A 16,317-nucleotide genomic window follows, 5' to 3' on the forward strand; every position below is an offset into this window, starting at 1 on the left:
GTTTATATTTATCAGCTCACAGAGACTCAGTAAATCGACAGGGGTGAATTTGTTTTTTTTTGTTAGACTTTAACTTAGATCTTTTTCTCTTCTTCTCGATTCGTCAGTTTACATTTAACAAACGTCCAATGTCCTTGTTTCGAAGAGGAACCAGTTTGCTTCTTCCTGCTTCAAGTAATTTCGTTTATTGCTATTAGCACGAAACGAGGTCACACAAACGAAAGTAAGCAGTACACCCGTGCTATCACTATTACTACTAACACTGCTATTACTAATACCATCATATACTTTCATACGAAGGAAGTTTTTAACGAATGAATTCGTTAGGATTCACGTCGCTTGAACGTCCATCGTTGTTCCATGATATCTCTCTCTCACTCTCTCTCTCTCTCTCTCTCTCTCTCTCTCTCTCTCTCTCTCTTTCTCTCGCTATTCTAGAACACCATTCTGAATCCTTTAAGAACTGTAAATTTCCCGGGGGACGATGATAACGACGCGGTCAACCGTACTTCCAGGATTACTTTCCGGATAAAGTTTTCGAGACAACTTCCTAATTGGCGGAATCTACCGGTAGAATGTTTTATATTTAATCGAATAGATTAAATTGACCTACCAAAAGATTCTTCCTCCGTTCTCTATTGGATTTTTAACCATTTAACACCTATTTTGTTTAACGCAATTGTTTCTACATCGAAACGAGGTAATTATAATTATGTGATGCATTATGACGATAATGAAATGATTTATTTACATATTTATGTATGTATATCGAATAAAAAACTTGACTAAACCGACGATAAGACTTATTCTTATCGATAAAAACTTTCGTTCTTTGGCACTTCGATCAATTAACACTGTTCTTGATTAAAGGGAATGTTTTTATTGTTAAAACGATATAATTATAATTGTACAATTGCTTGATATTAAGTAGGAAATTTATATTTAATAAAAATTAAAATGTAACGTTAAGATTTAATTGGCCACTCTGATACAGCATGATTTAATACTAATGTTCTAAATAAAACAGAAGAGAAAAATAAAAATGTAGCGGTCACATTGCCTCGTGACTTTTTATGATAGGATGTTTTTTTTTAAATATATTTCAATATCTTTTCTTTTTTGTTTCTTTTTGGAAACTTACTAGATGTATAAATCGATTGTAAACACACGGTAAGTATATATGTATGTTCATATGTACATATGTCTATAATATAATTATCTTATTAGAAATTGTTATAGAATATTAAATATATCGTATTTTATATCGAAATTATCTGATGGTTTTGTATTTTTTGTTTAATATATTTATTACAGTAGTATATATGGTAATATTTATGGGACAAGCTTTATTTTGAAACTCAAAAGAATTTTTGAGATATTGTTTTCGGAAAATTGAATTTTTGATACTTTTTCTAAAATCAAGAAAACCGTATCTCGATTTTATCTTCGATAATTCACGAAGATAGAAATTCTTGTAGCAATGTAATCAAAAAATTGTACAATTTTATAAAAAGAAAAAATTGTATTTTATCTTTTCTCAACCAACAGATTCTCAGTCAGAACGATACATCATTCTTAATTAATTTTAAATACAACAAAATACAAAAGATTTTAGTATTACATTTTTTATATCAGACTTAATAAACAAATTTCATAAAATGAAAACTAATAGCTAATAATTTTTATAAAAGAATAAGAAAAAACACATAAATAAATTTATACTATTTAAAGATTTTTAAATATACATATAAATAAATTCATTTAAATTATTTTATATATATATATATTAATTTATACACACACATACACACACACATATATATATATAATATAAATTATAAATAAGTGTTATATTACAATATTTTTCTCAACAACAAGAAAAAATGTAAAAAAAAGATTGAATAAAAGGAAACAAATTCCTTCGCTACTTCTATTCGCACAGAATGAAAAAACCTACCTTCTTCCCTCTATTTTCCTCTTTCTCTCCCTCTCTCTCTCTCTCTTTTACTTTCTTCGGATTATAAAGCGAAAGGTAAGTCCGGTATCGTACGGAAGAAAATTCAGAGAACGCGTTGAGAGCCGACGCGGCAAGTTTTTATCACGGAATCCCACGACGCAATTTTCTATCTCGCTATATCGTAACTCCAAACGTTTCTAACCTCCTTCGTTTTTCTTACCCCTTACCCTCATACTTGCTACTATGCCGCCCCTATCTACACGTTTTCTTCAACGAAAAGGATCGTCACATCGAATTCGAGACGACCTATCCATTTTATCGATGCTAGGTACACTATCTATATCTGTGTAAATATACACACATCTGCACAAACAAACACACACATAAAAAAATTCAGTCCTTGTTGACTGCTCTCTCTCTCTCTCTCTCTATCCATCTATCTATCTATCTAGCTATCTATCTATCTATCTATCTATCTTTTTATCCTTCTCTCACTCTTTCGAAACGAACAATTGTACGAAGTAAAAAGTCAACAAGTCAGAATATTGTAACCATATCGTACAACACAAAACGTTACGAAAACTATATTTCTAATGTTTAATATTAGTCATTGATTTGTTTCGTAGCAAAACATAACTCGTATGTAAGAATTCTTACCGTACTATTAAAAAAAAAAACATAAAAAGAAAACAAAAAAAAACAAAAAAAAACAAAAAAAAAACAAAAAAAAACAAAAAAAAACAAAAAAGAATATCTAGTATTAATCTTTATACGTTTAGAAGTTTATTAAAAGTCTTAAAGATCGATCATAACCAATAGATCGTACTAATATAGTTTATCGAGAAAAAAAAAACAAGTTGTATATAAAGTCTTTTAGATATATAAAGTCTTTTCCTCGTTCATCTTTTTCATGGTTCGTATCGTTTAGAAAAAAAGAAACTAATATGCAATAATAATACGAACATCCAAATACAGATATAAATGTGCGCGCGCGCGCGCGTGTATGTGTGTGTGTGTGTGTATAAAGAGAACCCATTTTTTCATTTTCCCTACTTTATTCTTTCACTCTCTCCTACATGACCGATCACTTTCAAGAGAAAAAAAAAAAAAAGAAGAAAGAAAATCTTTTCTCGCGTGTCAATGACGTTTAATGGTATATAACATGATGTTATGAGAACACGCGAGCTTAAAAAACGACGCGCGTTTATTGCAACCGAACCTCCTGTAGAAACGACTTTGGATAATACGAGAACGTTTCAAGTGGAAAAAAGAAAAGCTTTTTGACGGTGGAAAAGAGCTAGGGCAGAGTTATCAGTCAGAAAAAGTTCTAAGCGGTTTACTGAGATCGTAAAAGCTCGAAGGCCGTTTCTCGTACTACTACCACCACTACCACAACTACTACTACTTTTCCCTCTTTTTCTCTCTCTCTCTCTCTCTCTCTCACTCTCTCTGTATCTCTCTTTATCTCTCTTAGATGTACTACTCGAAAACTCGGACTGGTCAGAAAGGACGATCTAGAATTCCATCTTTTAGATACTTTCTTCGTTCTGCCAAAACTACCGAGGCATCGGTTGGACGGACGGCAGAATAAACAGCAGAATTTGACAGAAATGAAATATGATTTTCCTCAAAGTTTGTTAAGAAGATGAAAGAATGGTACTGTATATAAAATTGGTAGAAAAGTTTGAGAAAATATTTTTTTTTTCTTTTCATATAAGCTATCAATCTTACACGTTCATATATATTTATCGTATTATAAATAATTTCTTATTTATCGTTTAACGGAATTAACGCATTGTACAGCCTATGCGAAAGAAGGATTTTATTATCATTTTCATTAAGCGATTCTTTCGAGAAACCTAAGTCTATATTTTTTATAAACATCATGAATCACATCGATGATGTTCCATGCTTTTTTCTGGTATTTAAATATTTCTATATATTGTTTAAATTTGATTAAGTTACAAGTAACCATTTAATGCTAAACATTATAATAAATATAATTCTAAGGGATTATATAAATTCTTGCATAAGGGCAACAATTAAGGCCGATTTATAATTTTTTTTATTTTAATTCGATATAAGAAAGAGATAGAGAGAGAGAGAGAGTCGTCAAAATTTTATTACATACAATATTTTATATTGTATCTTTTATTTGATATAAATTTATTATTAATTCATTAATATATAAAATAAAATTTAATTTATAAATATATTATTCCTCATTTACTTTATAATTTATATTATATATATTTATACCATTACGTGCGTTTATATTTGACAGTAATAATAAAAAGAAAAAAGAAACAAAACTCATAATACGATTTAAATGACTGTATTTCATAATATTCACTTACAAACTTTTCTATTTCTATCTTATCCATGGAAAATGAAATTATTTATTAATAATAAATATCTTTTTATTCAACATACTTACGTGTTCACGCTTGATTATTCAATTTAAACGAATATATAAATAACATTTGTTTTAACATTAGTATCATATAATTGTTGAAATAGATAGTTACATAAAAGTTATTATAATCGAGATAGTGTCAAACTAAAATAGGAGCAACAGGACGATTATTTGCACCATATGGAGGTGGAGAAACATAGTAGAACTTGCGAAGCTTAAATCCAGCTTTTAGGATTAAGCTTTAAGAGAGTTTCCGCTCATTGTCAGAGAAAGAAGGCGCGATCGTATCAGCGTGAAATACAACTAGAAAAACATATTCGAGATAATAGCAAACTAAGTTTCTAATTATAAATATTTATCAAATTTGCCAATTCAGATATTACTTCAACATTTTATTCTATTTTAGATAAAAATTAAACATTTTATTAAATAAATCAGATTATGCATTGTTTGTGATTCTCGAGAAAATGTAAATTAAAAGCTATACTATGATTCGATAACGTTGATATTATTACGTTAATAAATTTAATTCGTTTTAGAAAAATAATTCTTTTTATATTTCAATTATTAAACAAGAAAAATATTAATTAATAAAATCCTTTCTTGTTTATTTACATATATATGTATCTTTTTTTAAAATTATTTATTAATAATAAATATCCTTTTATTTAATATATGTACGTGTCCACACTTGATTACTTAATTTAAAAGAATATATAAATATATAAATAACATTTATTTTAACATTAGAATCATAATTTTTTAAACAGATGGTTATATAAAAGTTATAATCGAGATAACGTCAAACTAAAATAAAGGAACAACGGGACGATTATTTGTACACATATATATATATATATATATATACATATAAAAAGAGAGAGAGAGAGAGAGAGATCAAATTTCACCAATGTGTTTTTTGAGTAGAAATTAGAAAAAAATGTCTTTTTTTTTTAATAAAAACGCAATTTATATTGCAATTTATAAACGCAAATATTGTTAAGTTGATTTATGTTTCCATTTCAAAAAGGCGATCTCCCATTTCGAATTCAAGCTTGACTTTATAGGAGAGATTGAGTTTATCATTCTCCGAATTTCATGCTTATTTTACATCAGTAAATGCATCACTAATCCTTTCAATTAATTCTTAATACCATTGGTTTATTGTTACATTATGATCTTTTAACAACGAACTCGCTAATGCTCTTAGTTTTCATATGTTTGTTATAATTTTTTTATAAAGCATTCGTGGATATATGTTTATACAATCATTTTCTTTCTCTTATTTCTAATTATAGAATATACCGATAAAGTTTGATCGTTTAAATCTGGGACATCATGTATATACTTACATATATATATATATACATATTAATATTTTATATTAATATTGTGTACTAATTATTTCAGAAGAATCGAAGAAAAAATAAAAATAAAAAATACAGATACATGTATTCGTACGAATATTTAATGACAGATATATTACAGAAAATAATCATTTAAATATGGATAAATAAAAGATCGTCGTACATAAATATATTAAAATTTGAAATCAATCAAAAGTTTCTAACGGAAATAGTTCGAGTTTAATACCATCAAGACGAACGTTAAAAGTCATAGAATCACAAAATGAATTCCTAGAGCTGCATTACCTCTTACAATTAATTATTCTGAGTTGCACGAAGTTCGTACCGCGGAAGTAAAGTTTCGAAAGGGACTCGGACGTTTTCCCGCACAAAAGTGTATCTTACGAGGAATTACATCTTCTCTCTCGTTTTATTCCATTTTCATTTTGTTTCATCCTTTACCCTTCCCCCACCCCACTCCTAAAAAAAAACAAGAAAAAGAAATGGAAAAAGAAAAAGGGAAAAAAAAGAGATCCAATTTTCTTCCTGTTAACTTGCTTTCGGTACTTCCGTAAGGTCTAATGCTCGTAACGTTTCTATCAAATTCGAATAAAAAAAAATTTAGACATGTCGCGTTGTTGCCCCGTCATTGTTGTTACGTCGTCTATTATTGTCGACAAGCTTTTCCCGAAGGTCTTTGTTAAATTTTCCGCTCGTTTGTTAGCCGACCTGTGAAAGAACCAAGCGACTTTACCGAATAGAGGAACTTCTTATCGCTTGTTTTGCAAAGTGGGAGTTCGCAAAGGGAAGTGGTAAAGGATGTGTAAAAGACAGAGGAAGAGAAATGGAGAAAGAGAGAGAGAATGAGTGAATGAGTGAGAGTGAAAGAGAGAGAGAGAGACAGAGGGAGAGAGGAGATGAGGATAGGAGAAACCTTGCTTCGCTGCCAAATTAAATTACTCTATCTCCATATCTCGGCAACACAGAACTATTTAATTGCTTTTCGCTCGTTTCTACGAACTCAAGCGTACAACAAAGGCCTCGCTTTCACGTTGGACATTCTCAGAGACTCTCGTTTATATAAGCGTGTACATATTTCCTTAAGATTTTCCTTTTTGTATGGTCTCGCGAGTAAACGTGTAAACATTTTTCCATAAATGGTATCAAATATAAGAACTTTCGTGATTACATCAGATATCAATTCGATTGTCTCTATTATTACGTTTCAATGATAAATCATCAATGACAGTAGATATTAGTACATATGTATTACTTGAAAAGCACATGGGAAATCTTTCTAATAAATAATTATTAATTATCGATGTATTCGAGCTTATTCATTCCGATTGGTAACCTTTGACATTTGAACTCACGATCAAATGGATTGCTACGTTCACCATTGATCTTCTTCCAAAGCTTCACTACTGGCTTTTCCCATTTTCCAATAATGGCGTTCAGAACGAAAACTACCAACCGATAACATACATGATAATTCCGAGGTATTATCCTTCTTTCATTAAGCTACTTATCGTATCTTAATATCGTAATATTTATCTTCTTTCCTTCGTGTCAAATGTTAGGATTCGTCATTAACCATTCACACTGTTAAGAACGAACTGTCTGTAATCATAAATCCTTCATTATTTTCATATTACCTATATAATAATTCTTGCCATTTAAAGGGAAAGATTAATAATAAAATTTGCAAAAGTAATGATAGAAGTGATAAAAAATTAGTTTAGTTCAAGAAAAGTTCAATGATTTGCTGAGAGAGAGAGAGAGAGAGAGAGAGAGAGAGAGAGAGAAGATGTTTAAAGGGACCAAAATATTAAAACCTAATTCAGGATGATATGAAAGTTACGAAATGACTTGTATTAGATCATTCTTTCGTATTGTGATAACAAAGGACGAAGGGCAAACGTTGAAAAAGAGAGATAAGAAGTTACCATTTTTGATTTTAACCTTTTTTTTCCTTTTTTTTTTTTTTCTTTCTTTTAATGTAGCACGTAACGAGCGACAGAGGTACACGTGGATGAGGGGATTTGCAAAAAGACCGAAATGAAGGGAATAAGCAGTAAGAGAGGTAGATAAATAGAGAGAAAGAGAAAGACAAAGATACCTTTAAGATGTAACGTCTCTACCTCAACAAAGATCATAATCCTTCTTACTGGGTTGGGTTTCACGGTACTTCGTTCTTATCGTAAATACTTTCGTCATGTATCGAAGCAGTAGAAAACGTCGAGCGAAAGTATATGTCGTAAAGATATAAAGGGAAACTTGTTGTGTTGTCATGGGATAAGAAAATAGGAAAAATATAATACACGACTCGGGGGAACTACGCTTTTCTAAGAAGCTCCTATGAATAAGCCGCTTGAAAATTCAATTCTCTCCTTTTCTTTCTCTCTCTCTCTCTCTCTCTCTCTCTCTCTCTCTCTCTTTCTGTGTGTGTGTGTGTGTTTCTCTTTCTCTCTCTTTTTTTCTCTCTTCTCTTTTTCTCTCTCATTCTCAAGGTTTACAGACTTAGCAGGAAACTCGAGACGAGGTAAATGTAAAGGATCCATTTTAAGGTACTTAAGAATGGCAAGGAATAAAGAAAAAGGAAAAAAAAAGAGAAGGGGAAAGAAATCACAGTATAAAAAATATTGATGAAATTTATTACTTTTCAAGTATCTTCTCGATTCAGCGATCTCTCGAAATTTAAAAATTAAGTAGACATGGGTACGGGATATATCAACGGAGCCAAGTATATACGACCTACTTTAAATAATGACCTTCTAATGTCAAGGTACCTAACCTAACCTTTTTTTTTCTTCTTATTCTTCTTCTTCTTCATCGTGTGCATGTATTTTCTCGGAAATTCCCAAGAGTTAAAATTTCGCGAGAAAACATTTCGTACCTTATTACAAGAAGAGTCCTTAAGGGACCGTGCCATAACACACGAAGTTTCCCAGCCCCGTTTACAAAGCTCGAATTCTCGTAGGAGACAATTGAAAAGAAAAAGAATCAGTTAACGAAAAAGTTCGAGTATCTTTTGAACTTTTGACATTGTGAATGAAGATAAATTCTTTATAAAAAAAAAAAAAAAAAAAAAAAAAAAGAAAAGAAAGAAGTATTCGATACGTTAACTTAACGTTTATACTCTGTTTATCAACGATAACAATCAATGAAATAAATATACATTAATTACGTCGAGTTTAAAAGGGATGAAGATAATAAAATGGGACAAAATTTCGCGCAATAATATTCTATACGTTGTTATCTTAATGATTATGATGTTTCTACGATAAACGATCCAAAAATCGATAAAATATAATATATCATGAATCGACTACTCACATTTGTACATACTTCAATTATATTTCTCATTTGAATAGGATAATAGAGAATATAAATATATAATATATGAATAGAAAAGAATCTTGAAAACAAAGATATTTTTCTATATATATATATATATATATATATATATATATATATATATATATATCTTCTTTATGTTACAGAAGATCGATCTTGAAAATGTTCGTCGTTTCATAAAATTGAAAGAAGAAAAAAATATAATAAAGAAAACCAAAATGATATATACATCGAAATAGGAAAAAGATATATATGTATATATGTATATATGTATCTCGTCGGATGACCCATGATTATACATAGATAGATACATATATGCATACATATGGACATATATTTATATATTATAAGTTGCGTCATCATGGAATTCCACTAGAACGATTCCGACAATCGGCGATGCCGTTATTGAATTCTTCGAGAGGGTGAAAAGCATATATAAGAGGCTTTTCAGTAAAATAGTCAAGTGGAAAGAAAGAAGAAACTGCGAGGGAGTTCTTTTATAATAGCGAACAAACTATGGAAGCATCTTATCGGTTATCGTATTTGGTGTACGACAAATAACGAGTGAGAGAGGAATAAAGAAAAAGTGAAAGAGAAAGTGAGATAGAGAGAGAGAGAGAGAGAGAGAGAGAGAGAGAGAGAGAATGAGAAAAGCAAAGATAGTTCAGTGGTTCAGAGACATAGTTCGTTAGCGGTTCGCGAGAATATCCGCGTAATTTCCCTCACTAATCCCTTAAACTCAATCGCCAATGAATACTAAATACACTCAATTAAAACTCCATAGCGGTGAAACTTTGAAGATTGGCTGAAAGTGACTTACCGTTCTTGCTCTCGTCGGGCACGACGTTCGCTCTATCCTTGGAGTCAAGGAGGTCGTCTGAAACAGATGAAGATTATCACCGTCAGAAAACAACCTTCTTGATATTACCTTCGCAAGTTATTACTTCGTTTGCGATAACGTTATCAAATCCCTTAAACTGAATAATCTTTTTCGTTCGCATCAACTTTGCGAAGACTTGATGCAAACGATACTTACTCATTATTTCAATGAAGAAAATTTATAATTGATAAAAAAAAGAGAGAGAAATTATATGCTATATATTATACATATATATATATATATATATATATATATATATATATATATATATATATATTCTTACATAATTATGGATGTATATGGGAAAAATAATTACACGGAAGAATAGATCGTTCAATGTTTTAAAATTAAGTCATACACACTTTTTAGATACTTTAGAATTTTATATATGTGTATATATATATATATATATGATTATTATTATCAACGATAATTAAAAAATAAAATTACATATAGACGGCATTGTACATATAGACGGAATAACGTAAAATAATAATGATAAATGATAAAATTGTTATACAATCGATTTATTATTTCTTCCCGAAGTTTATTTATGAAATGAAATAAAAATTTATTTTAATTCTCGAAAAAGTCATACCTTTCAACTTAACTACTCTACGTTGCGACCAAGTAAATTTTAAATTGCATTGCGTACGATTAATTTGACAGAAAGTCCAACGACCCACTCGAACCGTTTTTATTATGCAAATATCAGTGAATAGATTGGTCGGTTAATATAGCGAGTAAATTTTACGCGCCATCAACTTGAATCCTAAATAAATATCAGGATATTCAAAAGTACCTGCCGTGGGATACTCCACGTAATCTTCCACCTCTCATTGCTTGCTAGACCACGAATACGTATATAGTATTTGCCGTTAATATTTGCCCGCTTGTACATACGCATCCGAGAGTCGAGCTCTTTGCTATAATCAACGCGCTCTGACACTTTAACCGCATCTCCTGACGAGAGAAGCTAATAACATGACAGAAACGACCATCCAACGAAAGTTTTAGTTCGTGAGACTCGAAGAGACCTCGATGCTATAATCTTTCTAACACGTTTTTCACGATTCCAACTTTTTATTCGTTTCAACAATGTAAAATTTTGCAACATTTCACGTAGAACAATTTTTCATCTGAAATATTTCATTATATGAACGTACATACACATACGTACGTACGTATGTATTATATATACGTATATATCTGTAAACGTATTGTATTAAACAAATTTCTGTTCAATTTGTCGGATAAAAAATATCATATCATTCAATGTAACACGTTTTCAATGTAACACATTATTTTCAATGTTTTGTGCAATATATTCTAAGAAAAAAAAATTACAATTTAAAAAACATAATTACATTTTCGGAACCAAAGTTAGGGAGAGAGAGACAGGCAGAGAGAGAGAGAGAGGAGAGAGAGAGAGAGAGAGAGAGAGAGATAATATCTTCTTTATTAATATGTCTTCTTTAAATATATAAAATAGTAGATTGCGAAGGAACTTCAGTCGAATCTAACGATCAATGAAACGTTCATGTAATGACCTAATTATTAGATTATTGGCTAGCAAGTAATATTACAAGTTATACAGTATACCTATGTGTGATGGCGAATGTTCTCATTTGATCACCTCGAAATCCGTAATCTTAACGCTCCGAAGCGTTTTATCTTATAATTAGATCATCAAAAAGATATGAAACGTTGACACGAAATCGACTTCCAATCAGCCTTAATTTCGTATTGAATGACCTATCGGGTCACGAACCTCTTTCATTTTCTACGACAAAATAAAAATTTTCTCTACTTTTTATCTTCTTTTTATTACTTTTTTCTTCTTTCTTTCTTTCTTTTTTCTACAGAAACTCGAAGAGAACTCGTAAAAATTTCTTTTGAAATTAACAAATAATGCCGAAAAAATTGATTATCACATCTCGTTATTATTCTACCGAGGAACTTTAACCTTCTTTCGCTATTTTCCTTCGTTCCCCCTTTTTGAAAAAGAAAGAAAAGGTCTCCTAGTATTGGAGTAACTTATCCAAGATAACCTACGATATTCAACATGCATCTTAGTCGGTCCCAAAAGCTTTCCTTAGGGCCTTGCCAAGGTAGCAATTCCGTGAGGATACGACATTACGATCTTCCGCCATACTGTGAAAGTAAGAACTGATTGGATTCGTGAAGAAGGGAGCCCCTTTCATATATAAGCGAACGAGCCCAGAAAGAAATTGTGAAGGGTGCGAAGGATCGCCAAGGGTATCCCGAATCTTTCATAAACGTTTTTCTATCTCTCCCTCAAAACCAACTCGGTTGGCTTTCGACTTTTCTCATTTCTCTCATGAGAAAAGGAAGAACCCTTAAACTCTCATTCTTCCAACATCGTATGATGGCTATCTCTACTAACATAAATATCATTGGGTACTGCGATCGTATGTAAATAATAATATCCCACTTATAACCTAACATCACATAAATACATCCATCTTTTTCTTTTTTTTTTTTGTTTTCTTTTATTTTTAACAAAATATACAAGTAAAGTACTCCATCTTTTTTGTTATTCTTTCTCTCTCTCTCTCTTTCTCTTTCTCTCTCTCACGCACACACACACACGCACGCACATACACAAACATATACACATACGTACATACGTAGGACACGCATCAGCAAATCTAGTTACAATATTATACAATTCAAGTTACGATTCAAGTTTTTCAAAATGGATTTCTTCAAGTACATTCAACAAAGAAAAAACGAGTTAACTATCGATCCCAAATAAATCCATTCTGTCTGTAGTATGAAAAATATCGATCATTAAATATCTTCTAATGCAATTGACGTTCTAAATAAACGTTAATATATAATATATTCCCGTCATAAAACGTTTATATTTTGATCGATTTCGGCGAAAATAGAAATTTCCGTTCGAAAATAGTCTGTTAATTTTCAATCAAGTAGAAATCGAGAAGCAAGGCTTATTATACGTCTAATAATCAGCGTTCCGATACTAACGGTTATCAAAGTCGATCGAGTGTATCTAACTTTTAGTCGAATACAAACAGTTTCTAACAGGCTCTCTCGTATTAAGATTTATTATATGAATTCATTTCTGGTACGGACAGTTTGACAGGATAAACGTTAGAATCCTTTCTACTATTTGCATCAAAGCAAATTTTCTTAATAAAATGCCAATTTTTACATAAACTGAGATTATCGGAAAATATCGAAATAACTATAGTTAGCAATTTATATTTATGTTTAATCTCTCTCTCTCTCTCTCTCTCTCTCTCTCCCTCTCTTTCTCTCTCTTTCTTTCTTTCTTTCTTTCGTTCTTTTTCTCTGGAACATCGTAAAAAGAAAAAGAAAGAAAGAGAAAACAAAGTCGTTGATTGGCTCATTAATTTCGACGATATTATTAACAATAAACCAGAAGCTTTGGTGATCATAGATTGAAACGTATTTTCAAAAGTTAGAGAACACGTTGAAAGAGGACATCGAAGAAAATGAAGAAAACTTCAAAAAGGTCTCCAAGATATCGGAGCTTTTTCTCAAACTTATTGTTAGAGAATTTAGCCATGTACTTAACTTCGCAAAGGAACAATCCGTCCATACTTTTCTTCCTTTACCGTTAAAGTACGTACGCGATCAAACTTTTCTCCAACGAATCGAATTTAACTTTCCGCAGGATGGCTAGGGGTAACTACTTTTGTGTCTCTATCTCTATCTTTCTCTGTCTCTGTCTCTCTCTCTCTCTCTCTCTCTCTCTTTGTCTGCCTCTATCTATCTTTCTTTCTCTCTTGCCAACAACCTAGTTACGACATGAACATCCAAGTGTTTCAGAATGGACTTCTTCAAGTAGTTCAACGAAGAAAGAACGAGTTAACTACCGATCCTGAATAGCTGTATTGTCTCTAGTATGGAAAAGACCGATCATAATCGCTTGCCAACTGAAAAGGACAATCTTTAAAGGAAGTCAACAAAACAGCTTTCAAAGAGACAATTTCTCCCTTGTCGACGCGATAAAGCTGATAATAACAATCGAGAGTAGTCTCTGACTTACTCAGTGTACGTTCATCGATCGGTCACTACTGTTGAACAAAGTTTATATAACGGGTGAGTCATCTAAGAATGGACATGAGAATGTTTCATGGTGATAAAAGTAGGAAAACTTTCTCGGGAAGAAAATCTACGATTAATAGGATATTTGATGTAATAGAATAGATACCTTTTTTTCTAAAGATTTATATCTTTTAGAATATCGAAGGTTATCGAGATTTGTTATGATTATAAAATCGAGATAAAGTCAAAACATCCTGTATTTGTACGAGAGGGATCATTGTATTAGGAAAAATATAGTATTCGAAAAAATTTATCGATATGACAGATTTTATTTGCGTCCATTATTAGTCAAAGTTATTTAATTATTCTTCAATTTTATTTATCAAAAATTTGCATTTTTGATATATGTTTGAATACGTTAATAAAAACGAAGAGAAAAACGTTACACTTTTTCTAGATATTATCAGAATATAATGTATTATAATGTTCTTTAAAATAATTGATATTATTATCACGATATAAAATCGAAAATAATTAAATATTCTTTAACAAGTGTAGTCCTTCGAATAGGCCAGTAATATAATCGAACTTTTTAACGAGCAAACTTATAAAATTTCGACAACGAGACAATAGGAGATATGAATTATTAAAAATAAAATGATACTGTTATAAACGATCGGATATTTAAGACCCATTGTTTAGTCCCTTCAAAAGTTTTTTAATCAAAAAGTAATCAGTGACCAATAGCCAATATAAAAACATTGTATGCTTGTTGTATTGCTTTTTCACAACAAGTCGACGACAAGTTATCCTGTTGGCATTTTATTTCACGTTTTAATCATAAACAAAAGAGAGAAAAAAGAAAAATCGAGGACGAACATGCAGGACCACGATGTGTTGTATATAAGTACACGTTTTTCCTGTATACTTCTTTTTCTCATTAACACTGACAGACGGCCTCGTCCTTCTCCGTTATTCTACTTTTTCTATTCCCTCGTTGCTATTTATGTTTTCTTTTCATTAACGGTTAGTCCCGCTATTTTGTCATATTCTCATATCCACGTCCTCGATGTCTACTTAATCTCTTCTCTTTTGTCCATGTTGTTGGCTTATGACAGTCTGGTAGGAAATGACGTCAAAAGGGGAAAATAGTAGAAATGATATTTAAAGCACCGACACGACATACATACATACATACATACATACATACATACATACATATATATACATATAGCTATAATCGTTCGGGAAAATAATTATTGCGGATTAAATGATCATTATTATTCTCATTGAAAGGAAATAGAAATATTATGAAAGTACATCAATATTAAAAATCGATATATCGGATTAGAACTTCTATCAGAAGTTTCGCAATTATCCTATCTTATTTTATCTTTTTTTACTATACGTGTTTTACTTTTCCGAAATACATATATATATACATACATATATATATATATATATATATATATATATATATATATATATACATCTTTTTTTACGATAGAGCGCAAAAAAAAAGGAGAGAAAGAAGTCAGTAACGAAATTTCAACGTTAAACATCAGATTAGTAGAATAGCCTTTTCCAGGCATCTCTCGTTAATCAACGTTATACTCAACTCAATCAACTTTTCGTCTGCATTTTCCCCAATCCGGAAGCCTTTTCAAAGTTTTATCTTTTCAATCAAATTGAAATTATTTCAAAGTAGACACCTTTAAAGTTTTCCCTCATCATACGATATAACGATGATTTAAAAAAAAAAAAAACACAATTTACAATTTTTCTTTTTATTAAGAATACACGTCAAATCAATTTCTTAAATTGCTCCTTGCAAATTATAAAAATATCAACGAACGTGAGGATAGAAAGATAAATGTATCATGAAGTCATTAATATTAGATTGATTTAACGTTATTAATAAAAATAAAAAAAAATGACGAATTATAAATTCTAAATGTACTTAATAGTACACATGAAGTCTAAAAAATATCGAGTGAAATTGAAAAATCAAGTGACTTCGTTTGATAAAAACGAACTGCAATCAAGGAAAAGGAAAAAACGTTAGAAAAAAGAAAAAAAAAACAAAAATAAAGAGACGAATTAAACGGATCAAAAAGTTAAATTAAATTTTTCCTCTTGGTCTCTTTTCCAAAAAAATATATAGAAGGCATATATATATAAAAAAAAAAAAAATAAATAAATAAAAGAACGAAAGAACAAGAAGAGAGGATGTTCCGTTTCGTTCAAAAAAAGCCACCCTATATATATATATATATATATATATATATATATATATATATAT

At 30.5% G+C, this 16,317-nt stretch overlaps 1 protein-coding gene across 1 annotated transcript in view; it reads right to left on the bottom strand.

The window, feature by feature from the left end:
• Positions 1 to 16,317, bottom strand: part of LOC124422726 (cysteine-rich motor neuron 1 protein-like) — a 314,191-nt gene that overhangs the window by 253,523 nt on the left and 44,351 nt on the right. Inside the window, exon 4 of the mRNA XM_046959567.1 lies at positions 9,897 to 9,953. Within this exon, the coding sequence (XP_046815523.1) occupies positions 9,897 to 9,953 (57 nt within the window). The remainder of the gene's footprint in view (positions 1 to 9,896; positions 9,954 to 16,317) is intronic.

Source organism: Vespa crabro, chromosome 3 (assembly GCF_910589235.1).
Source record: "Vespa crabro chromosome 3, iyVesCrab1.2, whole genome shotgun sequence".
Lineage (NCBI taxonomy): Eukaryota > Metazoa > Arthropoda > Insecta > Hymenoptera > Vespidae > Vespa > Vespa crabro.